General features: G+C 43.7%; 1 protein-coding gene across 1 annotated transcript in view; it reads right to left on the reverse strand.

Moving 5' to 3' along the window:
- Nucleotides 1–20296, reverse strand: part of GAREM1 (GRB2 associated regulator of MAPK1 subtype 1) — a 103510-nt gene extending 83214 nt beyond the window's left edge. Inside the window, exon 1 of the mRNA XM_071737433.1 lies at nucleotides 19823–20296. Within this exon, the coding sequence (XP_071593534.1) occupies nucleotides 19823–19943 (121 nt within the window). The 5' untranslated portion in view covers nucleotides 19944–20296. The remainder of the gene's footprint in view (nucleotides 1–19822) is intronic.
- Nucleotides 20297–21234: the final 938 nt, after the last annotated feature.

Raw genomic sequence — 21234 nt, forward strand, 5'->3', positions numbered from 1 at the left:
GGGTTAAAAAGAGGCGATTGCTTAATCAAGATTCCCATGCTTATTAAATACCACCTACATTAAATGCCAATACTTCTTTAATAATTCTTTCCAGTTCCAAAACTGGATTGTCCACATTTAGCACATCTTGGCTCTGTCACTGTAAACACTCCAAACTCAAACAAGCAGCTAACAACTGCAGTGAAACTGGGAGCAGAATGCCAGGGTCTGCAAGTTCAGAGATGAATTGCTGCTCTCACTTGCACTTTTTAAGAACCAGGTAAGACAACAGGTTGGCTACACACGTGTTTATATGTGGCAGGGCTGCAGCACAGAAGGAAGCTCATTTCTTTTATAGCAAGCACTGACCTCCCTGCAGGTTGCTGCCATCACTTAGCTTCTAAAGACGTACACTTTTACTTGGTTTAGCATTTCTCAGTTTCCAAATATCTGGGGTAAGGCCTCAGGAGCAGAATTGAATACCACTCCAATTTTGAATGGTCTGAGTACTCCCACCTCCCGCTTCCTTCTCGATCAACAATTAAAGCCTGGCCCATTGGAGGTCATAAAAGAAAATCAGTGCAGGTCCCATATATTCTGGTTTGCCAAAGACAGCAAGGACTTCCCCACCACTGAAGAAAAACCATGAAACAAATGAAAAACAAAACCAAAACCAAACTCAAAAAATCGCCAACTATTAAGGCTCTTCTAGTATTGAGAAACTAACTTTCAAGTCACTGCAAAATGTGCAGGCCAACATGACTCATTCACTCACAGAACTGCACTGCTAAAAATAAGCAGCAATCTACAGTAATATAAACTCTGCATAATGGCACACACTCTGTCATCCTGGCTAAGAGTTTACATCACTGCCTTAAAACGTAAGCTTTGCGTCTGGAGACATTAAAATAGCAGGTAGCAAGCAATTCAGAAAAAGAGAAGAAGTGGCCTGCAAAGTTCCAGCAACGTAACAGATACCATTTACACATGCCAGATGAACTAGATACCATCTCCTCCTGCCAGGAGGATGGTTACGGAGACATTCCTGTCATCTCATTCATCACAGAAGACTGTAAAGTGAGCTTAATGCTGCCCCTTGAACATCCATTCAAGCATGCAGAATTTGTTCTTTCTGGAACAAAACGGCTCACAGCAAAGAGGAGCTCATGGAGGCTTTTGTGAAATAGCTGGTGAAGAAGACACCTGTGAAACCCCAGAAAACACTCACCAAAACTTTGGGCCATGTGTTCTCATTAAGCCTGAGCACCATCTGCATGCAGGTAACAGATGCTGTACAATTAAGTGCATCACCCAGCCTGTCTTGGTCAGTTAAGTAGGTGGTAGGTTTAATTATTCCATCTAATGCTCCACAATAGCATAACATATGATTATAAAGGAAAATCTCAGCAACATTAAAAATCATTTCAGTGGGTGCTCAGCCAGATACCTATACAAATGATTAATTTCAACTTTAACCTAACCCAAGCTTGCACTAACATTGCTAGGAATAAAGAGTTAATTTGTGAAACAGCAAAAAGAAGTGTCTGTCTGATTAGGTGAGCATGTCTGCTGTAAAATAACTATGAAGAACTGTCAGCGTGTGGCTAGTGTTACAGGAGAAGACTACCAACCATTGGCTTATTTTGCAACAACTGGAAGCTAGGAAAGCAGAACTGTTAAAAGCCAGAAAAGAGAAAGAAGTGAGTTTCTCACTTATTTATCATGCTATCATTGCACTGAGGAGCCTTACTTACATGGTATCTGCTTCACTGGGCATACAGCTTCACTGGGCTTTCCCTGGCTAAGGGCCAAACAAGCCATGCCATAAGATATACCTTAACATTACCCTCCTGCATCACAAAAAACAAAGCACAGCCCTAGCCAGTATGAAATGAAGTTATTATCTTGTGTTAAAAAAAAAAAAGACAGTATTATGGGCTTCATGCTTCAGGTCAGAGAGGGGTCATGCTGCTAGCACAAGTAAATGCCAGCACTGCTTTTCCACTCCAAAAAAAGGAATTTAAAACACTAAACACCAGTCAACTACTAAAAGCTGTCTTCTTTTTGGAAAGGCCACTCTTGTTTTCCTGCAAACAGCCGCTAGTCACACAGCTGCCACACAGGTAACGCCTTAAGGCAAATTTAATTTCTTTTCATCTTATTGGAAGATTCACAGCAGCCGAAAGCTTTAGCCAAGGCCTCCTCTAAACACAAAAGCTCAGGGGTCAGAAACATCAGCTGTGAACAGTGAGCACCTACAAACTGAGGGCTTTGCTCTCACTGGCTTCAGCCTTCTTGGCAATGAGGTACCTGCAGCCTTCCCAAGGTAGGCAGTTGTTAAAACTAGGCTGAATACCAGAACATCCTTTTTGCCTTAAAAAAGTAAATTTAAAATCAGTCATAACTCAAAACCATTCTCATCTGGCAATCTGTGTTTCCTTTCACTGGTGGGCTCATCCTTTACACAACCTTCAAACAGCTCTCAACACTTTCCTTCTAGTTCAGCCAGGTGATTATTTGGGCTTCTGATCTTTTGAAACACAAGACAACAAAAGCCAAGGCGTAACCGTCCACAAAAGAAAAAAAAGGCAGACAGAAACTCCTTGTTCCATACAAAACGAGTAAGCCAAAAAAAGATCAAGGTGCATGTCAGGCTCCATCACAAAGATTTTTCACTGTTAAATTCAATTTGGCCTTGTTTGACGCAGAAACGCACAGAAGCACTGCTAGTGCTCAAGAAGCACTGCACTGAGTATGTTGCTTTTATGTTAGTAAGAGTACAGGTGCTTTGAAAAACACAAACAAAAAAAATGCCAAACTGTTAGCATGGGCAGTAGACGACTGGAGGAGCATACTAAACAGTCAATTTTCCAATATCTCTGAGGCTTAGCATCTATTTTTATTGGAGTTTGAATTAAAGGAGCAGAATTAATTCTTTCACTTAGGGGGCAAAACTGTGCTCCTAAATAACCTTCCCTGGTTTCAACACAAGCTGAGGAGGAGAAAGAAAAGTAGCAAGTACGTGACAACTCAGTAGAAGATGAACCTAATATATAATTTGCTAATTAAATACCTGCAGTGCTGTCACAAATGACCACCTGATAGCAGCTGTCACCAAGAGGAGGAAGGAAACAAGTGAATAAATGCCCTTTTCCCTTTGCTCTTTCAGTCAGACTGAAACTGCAGACAGTGCATAAGACAGTATCCATCTTGACTGCCCGTATACCACAATGCTATCAACACATAACCCCTCATCTCCAGCACTCAGTGGTTATTACCACAGCAACATCTCCCTGGCAGAACAGGTGCCTCTTCTCCTACAGACACTTCACTAATACTTGTACAAGCTTTCTTCTTGTACAATGCTGAGTTTGGAATTTACATTTTGGGGCAAGAAACAAAGACACAAAAGTTTCTTATTAAATCTTAATATTGAAATTAGGGAAATTAATTTAATTTTAATATTATTTAGCAGGTCATGCAACATCTCATGACAATAACTTTTGTCTGAACTCTGAGGGAGGGTGAAAGGAAGGAGTCAAACCTTGTGTTTTCTGCATGCTGCAACATCATTTCTCCCACTCTACTCTACTCTACTCTACTCTACTCTACTCTACTCTACTCTACTCTACTCTACTCTACTCTACTCTACTCTACTCTCGTGAGACCCCACCTGGAGTGTGGCATCCAATTCTGAAGCCCCTTTTACAGGATGGACATGGACATGCACGTCCAGAGAAGGACCACAAGGATGATCAGAGGGCTGGAGCACCTCTCCTACAAGGACAGACTGAGAGTTGGGGTTATCCAGTCTGGAGAAGAGAAGGCTGTTGAGGAGACCTTATTGTAGCCTTCCAGTATCTGAGGGGAGCCTACAAGAAAGCTGGTGAGGGACTTTTTAGGGTGTCAGGTAGTGTTAGGACACAGGGGAATGGATTCAAACTAGAGGAGGGCAGATTCAGATTAGATGTTAGGAAGAAGTTCTTCACCATGAGGGTGGTGAGACACTGGCACAGGTTGCCCAGAGAGGTGGTGGAAGCCCCATCCCTGAAAGTTTTTAAGTCCAGGCTGGAGAGGGCTCTGAGCAACCTGATCTAGTGGGGGGTGTCCCTGCCCATGGGAGGGGGATTGGAAATAGATGATCTTAAAGGTCCCTTCAGGGTTCTGAAAATTCTTTGATTCTATGATCACACTCCAGAGTATCTGCTGGGTATTTATCCATGGAGAAATAAATCAATGAATGTCAGAGACTGATATACTAATAAAATAAATATTAAAGTAGGGTGGCTTGTTTGCTTGCTTGCTTAAGCTTTGACACTGTACATAGTTACCTAGTCAAATGTCAATGAGCTGTTCAGCCTGCCATGCTATTTCTTCCACAAAAATAAAACTTATACTGGGCTATGATGTAGGTCAGAGGAAAAAGTTCATTAGGTGGAGAACATCATCTTAATTTTCCAGTTTGAAGTAGCACCAAGAATTTGTATGGAGGGGAAAAAAAAACAAAAATCACATCCTTATAGCATTCCCTAATAGAGGAAGGAAAAAAAACCCCTGCAAATATTTTGTTTCATGAAGAATCCCACTTCCAGAAACATCGGTGAGTGCTGGATCCACAAGGACTGAAAATTTCATGGGATTTTTTTTGTCACTATGATTGAATTGATGCTTGCAAGACTTACTCTTACATAAAATGCCTAATGAGAAAGAAGTAAAGAGAACATGTAGGTGTAGGAAACACCACTACTGCTACCAAAGAAAACCTGCTTTGATATCTTTTCTGTTTTGTCATTCTGTAAAGACACAAAAAAATAAATATGGACTGCCAGCAAGTTAAGCAGGTAAATAGGAATTTCTAGGAGCAAGATGGAAAAAAAAAAATCCAACCAAAACAAACCGACCCATGTTAAAATTTAAACATGTCAGGGCTATAAAATGTAGTGCCCTAAATTTTTAATTTAAAGTGGTCAGATTCATTAGGAAAGTCTGAGAGTGGTCTCATCAGTGTCTGAACATAGTGGAAAAGATGAAGGCAGAGGGTTCCATCGCCAGCCACACAACCTTTCAGCTTGCAACACAAAGATCTGCAATAAAAACTGCAGGCATATCTAGGGCAGTTGATAATCAGCCTCACTTTTCAGTTTCCCTTCTTCCTTCTCAAACAATTTCCTGGGTAATTTTATATATGTGCACCCACTGAATGGTTCCATTCCTGCAGCACATTCATTTGTGCTGGTTCCCAGTATCTGGATCAACCAGTATTTCTGTCATGATTCAAACTGCAATCAAACACCCTTCTCTCCAAAGAAATCTAAAGCAATACTGACTTGACCTTCCATCAAGTGCATAGACTCCACATCCTTCAGTGGATGAAAGGCTTCCCCTGACAGCATAAGGGGAAGTCATAAAATCATTTTAAGATGATTTATATCCTTCCTCCCTTTGTGAAAAGCAAGAGAGGGAAAAAGTTGCAACTGAAGCAGGGAACATCAGGGAAGATTAGTTTAAAATCTTATATAGTGTCTCTAATATTAAGATTCAACTAATTGGTCTTCAGAGTTGCTTTTTACATTACAAAAGAGCGTTTTTAGAAAAAACAAAGTGCTTTCCCTTTTTAGAAATATATTTTTAATTGAGCCACCAGGGAGCCCAGGCATCAAAGTCAGGTTGTGCCTCACAAACTCACCAAGAACTCTGGACTGCCTCTTTGATACTTGACTACAGAGGCCATGTAGGAATGATGTATGCTCAGCAAAAGAATCCAAGCTTGTCCAGCCCAGACTGAAACACTCAGATGCCCAAAACTGGTCACCAGCAGCAAGGTCCATTACTAGTAATTACACTTGTCTCCTCCTTGGATGGTGAAGGGAGAGACTGAATCTTCTTGTAGCTTCAGGAAGGGCTGAGCAAGGTGCAGCTTCCCAAGAAAAGGTTTGTCCAAAACCTCTCCCCTCTGTACATCTTTTTGCTGGGATGAAACACAGCTGTTGTTGGCTATGGTTGGCCATGCTGCAACACTTTTCAGTCATGTCTGAACAACAGAGTATGCAGGTGGCTACAGTGACCCTATCTGCTCAGCAGGGAAGGGGCAGACACCCCTACCTGTGCTGCTTTGTGCTTTGATGTAATCCTTCACCCTCACAGTACTGTGATCAAACTTTGCTCTGGGTGACCATTAAATATTTCCCAATCAAGAGAAAGAAGATAAGGCTTCATTTCTGTAATTCCCAATCCTTCTGCAAAAGCCTGATACAATCAAATTGCTTGAATCCAACCGAAGCTGAGCTCAACCTACCACCCACTAATACCTAACAAGAGAGTAGAGACTCCCATCCCCCTATTCTTTTTATGCCTGCCAGCAGGAAGACAGATTTATTTCTTCAGGATTAGCATTTTGCTATTGGAATGACTGGATATACCAGTACTGTTGCAACAAATCAGCATAAACCATAATCTTGTTACAAGCCGATGGGACAGATTAATCCGCTGAAAAATCCAGTTTGTTCCAAGACAAGCTTTGTTCTAGCTGCACATTCACAGAGACAGCATCTCAGTCTTAAAAACAAAAACCTGTTTGACCTACTGCAGGGAAGAGGAGCACAAATATTTTAAATAAACACCAAGGGGAATTCTGGTGCCACTGCCACTAATGGTAAATGCTCTGCTGACTTTAGCAATCTCACACTTTGAACCTTGGCATCTCGCTTTCTTTGTGCTCGTAAGAAAACTAATGGGCAAAAAAAAAACCCCCAAAGAGTAACAATATAGATTTCATTGAGCTTTGTTTGTGTTTGTTTCATGCCTTCAGAACAAACATCCCAGAACGAGAAACCTTATTTTTTATGAACTCAAGCCAAGCAAGCCAAAACACATCTTTCAACACAGACTGCTCTCCACTCCCACACGGGAGAAAAAAACCCCACAACATCCTAACATTTGCATTGAAAAACACAGTAAGTTTCTGTTGCTATCATAATTACTCTTCTTATTAGTGTTGAGCATCACCACATGTAACTGCAGATTTGCTGTATCCTCACAAGAGATTTAGCTGTAAGATTGATCCAACAGAAGTCAATCACCATGGCTACTTACAAAGCACACCAGAAAGTATCAGGAATTCTTTAAACTACCCCCATATCATGCAACATATTGAATACTGCCAACTACTTATCATGGTACCTTGCATTTGAAGGAAAAAAAATTTAAAAATATACCTTCGAATTACTCAATTGAAAACTGAGATTCTTATGGAACAAAGATCTCTGGTTTTGAAGCCACCTAAGATCACAAATGTGAAGTGCTATGGATAAGAGCGGAGATCGTCAAGTTTAACTCCAATTAAAATGCTGGTTAGAAATATTGAGAAGAAGAAAGCTAAATAACTTCTAATTGCATGCAAGAGAGGTTCCAGCCTAATTTAGTGTTACCACAGAAAGTAAGAGAAAGGAATTTTTAATGTTGGTATCACATTTAGTTTATTTTGAACTCTCATGGCCGAAGTGAGGAAAAAAAAAACCAAAACAAAACTACAGCAGCAATAATATTTCTCAGCAGCTTTTGCCATCCAAATCAGCACCTTTAAATACAATGCTAGAAGAGATGAGGTTTTCTTTTGCTAAAGGCAAGCATTCCTCATGCTAGAAAACTCCTGCTCAGATGCACCTACACACATTATGAGGTCCACTGGAGGATGTACTTCCAAGTGCCTGTTTAGTAACATGTACATAGTTGGAGAAGCTGAATACTTAGTTCTGGGAGCTCACCATTTAGCATTGCATTACATGCTTTTACTGGCTTCCTACTTGTTCCCAAGCAGATACAGAATGGTTGCTTTAATCAACAAACCAAAAGCAGATGCACACCTTAGCTGCTGCAAAAGTCATCTCTCCCCACATGCAATGGTTGGGAGTCTGATCAGGGAAGCCTGGCTAAAACTCTCCAGATTCAGGATGTCAATGAAGAGAATTTTGACCCTACCAACCTCATGGATCTAAGGCATAGAACTGGATTCTAGATGGCCCAGGCAGACAGAAAAGCAGCCTATTCATTCAGGCCTTTCCTGGGCACAGCACAAGAGCTGGGGAGCTCTCATTGTCAGTTATTTCTGATTAGATGGTATTTTAAAATAGTACCCAAGCAAACATGCTCAGTCCTCTCATTATATATCCCAAGTCCTAAAGAGACACTATGCTGCTTTGTGTTGCACAGCAGTGATCCCTGTTTGAACTTGGGGCATCTTGGACAGGCTCCCAATTAAAAATAAAGTAGCCAAAATCCAGGACCTGCTGAAGCATAGTTTTCTTTGGCTCTGAAAGAAATCATTACACTTTAATTTGCCTCTGATTTCCCCCCCCCTTCATCCCCAGCCTCCCCGAGCCTGGGTAAGGATGGAATAGAAACAGCTGGAAGCAAAGCAAAAGTTCAGCTCTGCTCTGAAGTGGGGTTGCCACCTGGCTGCTTGCCCAGTGGCCTGGCCCATATTCTGGTGCCCTCAGAGACTGCACAGGCACTCATTGATCATGCACAAACAGAACCCTCCTCTCAGGGCTGCTGCTGCTGTCCTCCTCTCAGGACCCCTTCTGGTCGACCTGGAAAAATTTAAATATCACTAATAAGAGGGTAATGCCTCTTCAAACATATAGAAATGTATAGAAATTTCAGATGTGCAAGTGGAATTAGGGATCCGTTTGGATTGGTTACACCCTGGTACAGCAGGAGTATCTGAGCAATATGAGAATACAAAAAAAAGAGGAATGCAATCCTAGTCCTAACCCTGAATGCAATTTATTTTCATTGTTTCAGCAAAACCTACACTTGAAATGTAATGTATAAAGAGAATGGCTTTGTTTTTAATAAGACAAAAGGGATAGGTGAATATCATCCCTTTGGTAATATTTTCATCATCTTAAAGAGGAAAAAAGAGGAAAAAAACGAAAAAACCCTCCCATGAAGAGGAAAGCTACTTTTGGTGAGCAGCATGCAGAATGGAGAGTGAAGAAAAGCCCATCATGCCTCACTTTCCCCATGAGGGCACATCTATCTTTGCCCACCAGCCATTTGATCACAGACAGAAAATATTTTGCTAGCTACTGACAGGAACTGAAATGATACTTGACAGCGTAACCTATAAAACACGCAACAGAAATGATCTTTTCCTCGAGCTTGCCCTACATTCAGCTCTGGCAGCGCTGCAGCTTTGCTGCTTCTCTACAGCCACATCCTGGGTTCAGTGCCTGCAATAACACACAGGTGTAACTCGTCACATCTTGTGTTTTCATATGGAACCCTATCATCTCTCTGAGTTACATATGCACCACTGCTTTCTGTATTTTCCTGCTATGAGCACAGTGTAGCTTCAGAGTTGGAGACAAAGACAGAAAAAAAAAAGAAAAAAAAAAAAAAAAAAGCCTGACCACAGTGAATTTATATAAAGGCAACTGAGACAAGATCTTAGTGATTACTCAGTGTGTGTGGTTATGGCCCCCTTCAAAGAGGAAAAGGGGAATTTTGACCTTTCATTAAATAGAAGCCTGAACAAGACTGTTAAGAAATAAGCAGGAATAATTAAGTGCTTTGGAAACCAGTCTTCCAACTAGGATATACACACACAAGATTCTCCTTCCAGCTGGTCACATAACAAATGGGCAGTGATTACCATGATTCTTACAAATAAACAGCATCTCCACTCGCTTTCTCGAAGTCAAGCAAGCAGTCAGTGCCGGCTGACAAAAGAAAGCATTGCATGCAAAGCCTATGGATTCCTGCTCCAGTCCTGTCAGCAAAACTCCCTTTACTGAAGTTAAAACAAACAGCATGTCAACAGCAGAGCATAAGACCACACGCAGGGAGATCCCATGTTATCTGCTCTGATGTGACCAACCTCTTTGCAGCGAAGACAGGAACACCTCTCTCCTTCCAACAGCAATGAGCTGCAGTTCCAATTTCTGGTCTCAGTCACCAGAAACTTTCAAGTCTGTAGAAGTGTCTGAAATAATTTTCCCTGCTTCTTCACCTCTGGTAGAACACACACAACTATCACTCCTGGTACACTCACAGCCAAACATCATGCTGCTGCCTGGTCCAAGAAATACCCTGATTTCCTTCAAGATGAGGGAAAAGAAAAGGACATTCAGGAAAAAAATAAGAGCATGGAGGGATTGAGAAACAGAGTATGTGCAGGAGCTGCAAGGAGCTGAAGAACAGCACAAGAAGAAAACAGCAATATGCTAGTAATGCAGGAAAAGGTGAAAGGAAGGACTATCCTATCTAAAGGAAAGAAAGGAAAATAGAAAAATGGAATAAGCTCCTTGCACTGCTCCTTTTTGTTATTGCTAGACAGTACTGAGTATTCCACCTTCGAGCAACTTTGGAAACAACTGCAGGTAACTTGCAACACCTACTGAAAGCCCACAAGTGCAGGACAGCTGCCTGGTGGATGGACTGAATGACACAGACTGGAGCCAAAGGGTCCTTGAATCCAACTGTGCCCCAAAGAGACTCACTTGAAAGATGCAACAGGAAAGTTGGACGTGAAAAAAAGATGTGCACATAAATCTTTCACACACATCTATTTTTCCCCTTTAGATAAAAAAGTTTCCTTGATCTTCCCACACCAATCTTTTCATCTCCCAAATAGAGAGGTGCCAGGGAACATCAGGAATAGTCAATGCTTGCTTTGAGTGGGTCAGATAAGTAAAACTGCCAGTTGGAACAACAACAACAAAAAGTATTCAAACAGAAACACAAAACATATGGGAGTGGGTACCCAAACATTTGCAGATTACTTTGAAATAGTTCCTGGAAGTTAATTTAGTAAGTGAGTATTTAGAGTGTATTACTCGTACAAACCCAGCAGCCAGGTGAGTGTGTCATTGCTGCATCAGTCCAGCAGCACCACACCAGTAGCATGACAAGGGGGAAGACACTGGTAGGACCAGCAGGCACAAGATGGAAATGATCGCTTAAGGTACCCACAGGCACCTCCCTCTGCTTGTACCCTTGGGTTGGTCTTGGGCACACAATCTCTCTCTTCAGGACAGAGTGAATAAGCAGTTCAGGATGTTTAAACTCTAGACTCCCCCCCAACTAGCTCACATCCTTTTTGTAGAGAAGGGAATGATGTCCCCATGCAGCCTCACATCCAGTATTTTGCCTTCGGGGGATGCACACCCTGCACTGCTCCCCAGCTGCTGGCTGCAGCCCCCGGCCAGTCTCTGGGAACCTGCCCCCCACTGAGCTACATCCTCCCCCACACCAGGCACACATTTTGTCATGAACACACAGAGAAAGAGAGCAGAGCAGCACACGACACGTACCAGACTGTCAAAAGGGGCTTTCAGTCCCTTACTTCAGTCCATTTTCTTCCCAGTCCTCCAGCTCTCACCTGTAAATAGAACCTCCCCAACCTCCATGTTGCCACCACTTTGCCAGAAAGGTTTCTTCTGCTCATTTCACACATGCTATGGCAGCATGTTGTGTAAAATTTACTTTTGAGAAACTAAGGTCCAGCCCTGGTGTGAGGCAATTCCAGTGTGAACTTAAGTTCATACTTAAGTATGGACCGCATTTATGTCTTTACCATTGGTTCTCTTTAGAAGCCCAGCAACATCACCCTAGGGCAAAGAAATACCCATGAGTCTCAGTTCATTCAGGGGCTCCCCAAAGCACCTGAGCCCACAGCCCCAGCATCTCTCACTGGTTATGTTGGGTCTGCATCGCAGGTTGGTCCAGACACTTTGCTGGCTCGGGAGCATCATCCCCCACACAACAGACTTGGCTTGCAAATGTCTGCAGGATTTGGCAATTCTTGGTCCCACAACTTCTGTAACACCTCTGTTCTCATTTCTCTGGCCTTCTCTGTTGGTATTAGAACCTTGTACAAGCTAAACATGCTTATCTCCTTCCCTCCACCACTCCACCAGCCTCTTTCTGAAGGGCAAGTTTCTGACCACTCCTTTGCACAAACTGAAAACCAAAGCAAAGTACGGGATGAGGAGGCTTGGGCTCCAAACCCTCCCAACCCCCAGAAGACATTTCTACCCCCAGCATGCAGCAACAGGCCTGATGGGGCGATACACCATGAGGCAGCAGTGCAGGCAGCATCGAGATGGAGCAGCTCTTCTTGCTGATGCAATGCCTCAGGCAAGCGTGCAGGTGCTCTGGCAAAGCTGAGAATATTAGCAGTGTTATGCTGACGTGCACACTGCCACAAAGACTGTAAAGCAGAGGTGGCCCTGATCGTCAGCAAAGACACACTCTTCAGCTTGCTTCTGTACCACAGTTTTACATTTTCCATGCTAGGCCTTCAGACTAGCAGATCCGGCTTACAAGCAAAGGTGCAGTGAAGTCAGCTCTGCAAGCTTTTTATACTATAAATGGTATGAAAAATCACAAACCGCAAAAGCAATGTAAAACTCCTTCCAAAGGGAAGCACTACTAAAAGCAAAAATTTCAGACTTGAAATATTGGCTGACTAGGTTTTATGAAGGTTGGTTTTGAGTCATATGCAATCCACATTATGATGATGAATATTTTCCTATAGGGGAGAGACTTAATCTTCCCTAATCCAACCAACTTGTTACTCCTAATGCCAAAAGGAAATGCAGCAACACCCATGCCCGTCCAATGCTGACAAACCACCACTGGAATGACTGGAACATGCTGTAGCTCTTCCCACAACTTCCATCAAATCCTGGAGCACCAGACCACATTGTCCAATATCCTCCAGCACTTTGTCTTGGCATACTCCCTGGAGTTGCCTTTGCTGGGTGATTACAGGGAGTGCCAATTCACATAATAACCAAACCCAGGAACACCTAGTCCCAGAACAGCACTGACAGACAAAGCATAAAGCAACAAAAGCCTTTTCTCCTGTGCTGGACTTGTACCATTCCTTACTACCGTATCTTGCAACAGCAGCACATAATTCATCAAACCACATTTGTTTTAAGATTAGGGGTCTTATTACCTGATCAAAACACCACCATTCCTTTGATTTTATGTACATCTTGTGCTTTATCTGAATGCTACGTGTAATTAAATGGAGAAGGAAAAAAAAACCCCAAACAACAATAACAAAAAAACCCAAAAACCAAGGCACTAAGCTTCCTCTAGGACTTTAACCATGGATTTCAAGTTACAGCACCTAAATTCCAGTAAAGGAAAGTAAAATGATTTTTCACCTTCTGATACACCGGAGGGACAGGACACCATCCAGAGGGACTTGGGTAAGCTTGAGAAGAGGGCCTGTGCAAACCTCACAAAATTCCAAAATGCCAAGTGCAAAGGTCCAGCAGCTGGGTCAAGCCAACCCCCAGTACCAATACAGGCTGCGGAAAGAAAGGAATGAGAGAAGTCCTTTGGAGAAGGGCTTGGGAATATTGGTGTATGAAAAGCTGGACCGGAGCCAGCAATGTGGGCTCTCAGACCAGAAAGCCAACAGTATCCTGGACTGCAGCAAAAGAAGTGTGGCCACCAGGTCAAAGGAGGTGGGTCAGACCCCATCTGGAATACTGTGTCCATGTTCTGGGGCACACAAGACAGGAAGGACACGGAGCTATTGGAGCAAGTCCAGAAGAGGGCCACAAAGATGATCAGAGGGCTGGAGAGCACCCCTCTGATGGGACACACTGAGTGAGTTGGGGCTGCTCAGCCTGGAGAAGAGAAAGTTTCAGGGAGACCTTGAAGAAGCCTTCCAGTTCCTGAAGAGGGCTACAGGAAAGCTGGGTACAAGTTTTTTTAGCAAGACCTATTGTGAAAGGACAAGGGGTAATGGTTTTAAACCAAAAGAACATAGATTCAGACTACATATAGGGAAGAAATTATTTCTTATGAGGGTGGTGAGACATTGGAATACAGAGAGGTATCCCCATCTCCAGTGGTGCGTGAAAGATGTGTAGATGTGGTGCTTAGGAATATGGCCTAGCACTGGATTTGGTAGGGTTAGGTTAATGGTTGGAATCAATGATCTTAAAAGTCTTTTCCAACCAGAATGTTGTGATAGATGCCCCATTCCTGGAAACACAACAGTCAATACTTTAGAAATTGAAACAAAGACCTATAAGTTTCACATCCTGTATGGCAGAAAAGAGTATTTTTAAATTTAGAAGTTTATATTTATCAAGGAACAAATTTTGCATCTCAGCAGCCCTACCACACTACCAAGGGTCCCGTACAGCACAAATGGCACACTGGTTAAAGAACATGCAGTACACACACTATTGTGCACTAAATCATTGCCAAACATGAAAGCAGCTCAAAGAAATAATGGGTATTTAGGTGTAAAACAACTATGCTGCTGTGTACTCCTGGGGATAGGTGTTGCCAAGTTACTGGCTTCCATCTCCATGAGGGCACTATAATCTTCACAGACACCATTCAGTAGCTGCAGATTTTAAATGAATTAAAAGCTTTTTCACTAAAATGTTTCTGGAACTCATCTCTGCCAGCAGGGGAAAAGGAAAAAACAAAACAGAACAACAAGAAAACAAAAAGCACACACCAGGAGCAGTGGTTAGGGGCAACTGGCTTGAGGGAAACAGTGGACCACAAAGTAAAGGAGGAAAGAAGCAGCAAGGAGGAGATGCTTCTGAGTTTACACTTTAGTGGCAGAACAGAGAGTATAAACAGCTGGGAGTTTCAAAGCAAGGAGAAAAAACAAACAAACAAAACCCACAAAAAACAAAGCAATGAAAAAACAAGCCATGTGGATAAAGCATAATCTTGAGTAATTCGGCCTTCAAATCAGAGACACTTGTCTACCTGACCAATATATGAGAACTACCACCTAGCACAACACAGTGCACAACACACCTACAATGGGAAATCAGATCATGGTCATTGCCCAGGGTCTGTGCATATCTGATACCTTTTCCTTGGTCCTCTTGAAAGCTCTGCTCTACCCCCACGTGATTCCTCTGAAATATTTATTCAGTAGCAGACTACTGAGACATCCTGCACCAGTTTCTCAAAAGAGGGAGGTCACTCAAGACAAAGCAGGAATGGAAGCATTCAGGCCTTAAAAGAATAAGTCTCTTTGTAGTTTCAAAGTATTGTTCAGCTGCAGAGATAACCTGGATTTGTAGAGTGACGCAATACCAAATATTCTTTATGTACACAGCCACACTGTTCTATTAAGTGTGATGTTCTTTGTTAAGTGCAACGCTGCTCAGTTTCCTGGTATTTGGAATGGGAATAAGCCCTACAGTAATGTGCTGCAGAGAGCAATAGTCCCCTGAATGTGACTGTGGTAGATGGCCACCATCACGAAATGTTTTGAAACAGAATAGAAAAAGAGAATCTAAAATAAAATAAATAAATAAATTCTCTTCATCTCCAGGAGCAGTAGCAGCATAAACTCACTTTTTACCCACTGTTGATATTCACAAAGAACTCACTCAGGGGTAGGAAAGAAGAAAACACCCTTTCAATTTGTTACGGATTTTATAGATTTTTCCTTTCTTTATAGCCACTAATTCTGTCATTTTATCTTACAGTGACCACACATTTAGAGTGCATAGAGTATAATTTCCTTTGGAATCCCAGTGGCTCATCACAATCCATGGTCTCACTCTCAGACAAGTTCAGCATGGCTTCCCCACCATGCACAGCAGCAAATCACTTCTCTATGAGTTGAGGACAAGTACCATGACTTTGATCCCAAGAGCACCAGTTTCCAAAACATCTTGTTTTAGAGAATGCACAAATGTGTTTATCTCTTGAGAGAAAATAATATATAAATAAAATCAAGAGGACCACATGCCCTCCTAATCCCTGAAACTTTAGTCTTTGTACACAACTTTGGAATTTCTGTGGGTGAAAACAACCTACTAGCAAAGGCTGCTCTTTGTGTGTGGGAGAACAGCAAAAGTGGTTGGGGGAATGGGAGTTCCACTACGAAAAAGAATGACAGACTCTTGGAGCCCAAAGGGAAAAGAGGGCTAACCAAAAAAAAAAAAAAAAAAAAAAAAAAAAAAAAAAATCAAAGCTGAAACACTCTCAGCCTGAAGCTTAGCTCTATGCAAAGCATTATTTTCCAGATCTTAACTTTGACAGCATTTCTCTTTTACCCTCCAAAACTATCCTTGAAAAAAATAATTAAAAATAATTAACAAAAAAACCCCTAAACTCCCAAGATATTCACATATAACATCATCTTGGCACAGAGAGACAAGAGGCACAGCTTCACATTTAGCTTTTTCACTATCTGAAGAAAGCCAGCCCGAGCCTCACATGCATCCCTATTTTCTGGAAGCCCAGCAATGCTCACCTTTTGCCCTATTCCAACAACCATACTCTGATAAGATCTCTTTCTGCTGCTGGTTCCCAGAGTGAAATCCTTTTCCCACTGAACCCACCCACAAACCTCTGGGTGTCACTGGGGTGGGATTCAGCTGTGACAAAGCACATCAAGGGGAGGGGGTGGTGGCAGAGGGGGAGGCAAGGACAGGAAAAACACAGCACAAGCTCCCTCCTCTCTTGCTCTTCCAGTCTTGCTTCTTTTCAACTGCAACGGCCCACTCAGTAAATTCCAGTGTGAGATAAAGTCCGTTCATCTTCTTTGGTATGGTGTTTAGCACTCTTTCAGCAGTTTTGTATCTGATTTATCCTCTAGAAATATTTAAGCCCTATATATGTTGGAGAAAAACAAACAAACAAAAAAACATACAAAAAAATTGCTTCCCCTCAAGAGTGACAGATCTTTCAGTCTATTTTTTCAATTAATATAACAATATTCACCAGCAAAATATTAAAACACACGAAGAGGCTAAACCAAACAATATTTGACTTACAGCTTAACAGCATGCTAAAGCAGAACCTGGAACACAGCTAAACAGTCTTAAAATTTCATCTGAAAAAATAGAAATTGATATATTTATCACTTCTAGATGGATAAGGCAGGCACTGATGCCAAATCACTTCCAACTATATATCTTGATGTAACAGCAGACTATTCCCTTCCATTCCTCCTTCAACCCATCTCATCAAGAAAAACCCTCCCTTCTTAGCAGAGGGACAAATTTAGTGCACATAAATATTTCATAGCTTCATCCTGTCAAGAAATCAAACTGAATTACTTAAGGGCATTTTTCCAGGAGCTGCACATGCAAACTCAAAGAATAAAACTGCATTCATCACTCTCCCTCTTCAAACTAAATGGACCGAAGGTAAAGCAGCCATGAAAAACTGGAGATTTTTTGTGGGTATCATCTAAGAACATTATTCACTGAGGGCTAAACTCCACTAAAAAAATGTAGAAACAAAACAGTAAGGCTGGCATCATCCGAGGAAAATATATCTCCAGCTTTACCATCCTCCTCTGCATCCTGATCCTCCAGAAGAAATGAATTCTGTCTTCCACAAAACCTCGCGATGTCTGAAACCACCAGTCCAAAAACAACTCATTGCTACAGACAGAAGCCAGCCATGAAATCAGAAGGTGACTGAAGACAGACATCTACAGGTGGTTTCATTTCCAACAGCACAGAACACTTGCAACTTCCACTGAGAGAGAAGAATACAACACCTAAAGAAGAGATGAGGCCATTTCCATGCAACTGAACCCTGACAGTGAGTATCTGCAGGCTGTACCCCAAGTGGTGTGGAGGAAGCAAGAGCTGTACCCTGATAAATCTGGCACAAGACCCAACTTTGTTATCAAAGGTGGCCTTAAACTTTCCAAGCATATGTGGATTGAACTCCACAATTATTTTCTTCCACATTGCATCAAGAAATTCTCCCACAGAGCTCCACTTGTTAGCTGTGCAAGACAAGGCCAGGGATGCAGAGCAACCATCCCAGGACAGCAGGTGCTCCAGTCATTTCCACTAACACTGCACCTTCTCAACTTTCCTCCTTCAGAAGGGTATGAACAGATTGATGGTTGCTTTCTCCTTTTTCATGACAACTTCCATTGGAAATTGAAAACACATTCTCTTTGTACCACCAAGACCACAGCAACTGTCTTCTTTATAAAATATTGATTTGTCTGCCATCTGTAGTCCCAGAGGTTAAAAGGCATGTACATACAAACAGTTAAAAGCAGTCCCAAGAGCATCTGCCTGCATGCTGAACTGGCCAGACCTCAGCCAGCTCTAGCCTTAAGCCCTGAGTACAGTGCTATACCAAAGCCTGTCTCCTAGAAGAGTTTTGTGTGGGGCTGAACCATGACTGGCAGGACACTAACACCAACAGCTGCCTCATGTCTGGCCATCTCAGGGCACTGGCAAAAGAGCTCAGGTCTGTCTACACCCACTTGCCTGTGCATATGCTTTAAGTACGACATAAGGGACAAAAACCCTTTGCACAAAATCCACATCATATTCATCTTCCCAACAAAATACAGGACATTCTGATCATCAAGTCTGACATAAGACAATAAACCCCCAACAAACTAAAACCAAACAAACCAAAACCCAACAAGCCTGCTTGCTTCAAACCCCATAAACTTTCTCTTCCCACAAATCTCTCTCAGGTCCCTTCCAATAAAGAAAGGGCAGATGAGCAGGGAGATTGGGAACTACAACACACAGAGAGGGAAATCAGTAAGTCATCAATATATACATCCTGTTAAAGCCTGAAGCACTGCCAGAAATCTCAAGTAAATCGACAGCCTTAAGTGCAGTGACTGGAGGCCATTTTAGCTGTTTCTAGTGACAGAAGCTATTACCACGAGGAACTCCTTAACATACCAACTCTGCCATTCTCACGGGACGATACACATGCGACAGTATGTAAAACAGCCAGCTGCAGCCAGAAAGGCAAAGAAGCTTTTCTTTAACCTGCTCCTGAGCACCAGCTCTGAGGAAGCACTACAAGGGATTGGAAAAGTACTGCATAATCAAGGGACAAAGTCAAAAAAGCCCTGGCTTGAATCATCATAGGATTATGCGAGCTGCAGTTAAGTAATAAACCAATCCTGGTCTTGACCTGCACTCTGGGGAAAAACAGAAGATGCCTGTGTTCATCTTTAACTTTTCAGAACACTACAAAACTTTTATAAGAGAACTCTCCTATTACATCATGTAAGCAGAAGATAAATTCATAATATGTCAGAATAAAAAGCCTGGAAATTTTTCCTGATTTGCGAGCTATCTTCTGCACTCCCTTAGAGAAGGGAGAGTCAGACAATTTTCATAGAGCAATGCACATTTATTGTACAGCAGCTGAGGCTTTATGAAAAATTCCCTGTATTTCCCCAGTTCTCTGTGCTGACACATTACTTTCCAAGACACATATCTAGGAAAGGTAAAGCACTGCTGTCACAGCTGCTTTGTCAGATTTTTACTTCCCAGAGTAAACAAATAGCTGCAGACTTGCAAACTGCAGGTGAACACCCAAGTGAACAGTAATAAAAAGTTGTCTGGAGGCTGCAAAGGCTTCTTATGTTACTCTTTTTTGCAGGTCCTTGGCTTTTTTTTTTTTGGTGACGTGCAACACCGGAGCTTTAACCCGCGTGGCTATTCAATACCCCTTCTTCTCTGGCCTTGTAGCATCACTTCATCACAACACTGAATCGGCAACTGCCCTCCCACGTTTCAAGTGGAGGACTTTTCTCAGGGGCAGGCAGCTGACAGCAAACGGGCTTCACCCAGCTCCCCCGGGCAGAGGCGGTAAGGGGTAAAACCCCGAGATTTTGATGCAAAGCAACACACACGGACCCGGACGCAAGTCGCAGCCTCGCACCGACACCCAGTGACGGCAGATGCCGGTGTAAGGACGGCACAGAAAGAACCCCGGGGAGGGAAGGGGGGTCAACCGGGAGGTCTGGCAGCCCGCCCCAGGAGCAGCCCCCTCTGCCCGCCCCGCCGCCCCGCTCCCCGCCGGGCAGAGCCGCCCCACGCACCGCTGTCCAGCCGGGCGATCTGGGGGAGGCGGTAGGTGCTGACGAGCAGGTCCAAGGGGACGGCCACAGCGCTCCACTTCACGTCCTTGAGGCTGCAAGCCAGCGAAGGGCCGGGGTCCATCTTCCCGGCCCGGGGAGGGGAAGGAGGGGAGGGGAGCCAGACAAGCAGCGCCGACGGGGTGCTCCCTCCCGGCGGGGCTACAGCCAACGGGGAGGGGGAAGAAGAGGGAGGGGAAAGAACCCGCCTCGCTCAGCGTCGGCCGCCCCGGGACATGCCGGGCTAGGCAGAAGGGGAGGCCGGCCGGGTGGTTGCTGCTGGTGCTGGTGCGGCTGCTGCTCCCGCCGCCGCCGCCCCCCGGGACCGGCTGGGGCCGCCCGCCGCCGCGCCTGGCCCAGGAAGCGCCATCCCAGCACTGAGTAATCAACAGGGTGCGAGAAACGCCTGCGCAGCTACCGCTCCTCCCCGCGCCGAAAAGGAAAGTGCCGGGCTGCCCGCCCGCCCCGCGGGGAGCTGCCGCAGCCGCTCAGACTGTCCCTCTCACTCCACCCTCCGACCGCTCCACCGACTTGCAGCCCGCCCGCCGCCGAGCAGGGCCCCAGCGGGGCGGGGAGAGCAGTGGGGAGGCAGCGCAGGTGTCCGTGTGTCCGTCCGACCCCTACCCCCCTCACCACCACCTCCCCTTTCACAGCGGGGAGAGACTCCGGCAGCGCTGCCCGTGGGGCTGCGCACAGGTTGGAGGCTCCGGCGTCTCCCCCGAGCGCTGGAATTGTATTTGCTCCCCCCCCCCCCAAAAAAAAAAACCTGGGGCTACTTAAAAGGTCTCGCCGTGTCATTGCGTCTTCTCACCATTTAATTTAGCACAGGAAATGTTCCTATGAAACTTATCCTACATTAAGAAAAATCCAATCAGGTCACAGCTTCGGTTGTCCTTCTATTGTTTTAGTTTTCAACTGTAAGTCAAGGATGGATATTTAAAGTGTGAAGAGCAGCGCGCTGAAGTTAAGATCTTCGACTTTGTTGCATCGTTGTTACTGCTCATGCAAGTGCTCCGTATGCTGCACATTGGAAATAGGTCTTCAGACCACAGGAAAGTTTAAAATCAGGCACTAGTTCTCCTTTTGAAGTGGCTTATGTGACAAAATCTTACATGATCTTCATAGAACCATAAAATTGATTTCATTGGAAAAGATGCCTAAGGTCAAGTCCAACTGTTAACCCAGCACTGCCAAGTCCACTGCTATACCATGTTCTTGAGCATCACATCTACACATCTGTTAAACACTTTGAGGGATGGTGACTCCACCATTTCACTAGGCAGCCTTTTCCAGTGCCTGACAAACCTTCCAGTGTAGATTTTTTTCCCAATATCCAATCTAAGCCTCCCCTGGCAAAATCTGAGGCTGTTTCCTCT

The sequence above is a fragment of the Heliangelus exortis genome, chromosome 2, assembly GCF_036169615.1.
Source record: "Heliangelus exortis chromosome 2, bHelExo1.hap1, whole genome shotgun sequence".
NCBI classification, from domain to species: domain Eukaryota; kingdom Metazoa; phylum Chordata; class Aves; order Apodiformes; family Trochilidae; genus Heliangelus; species Heliangelus exortis.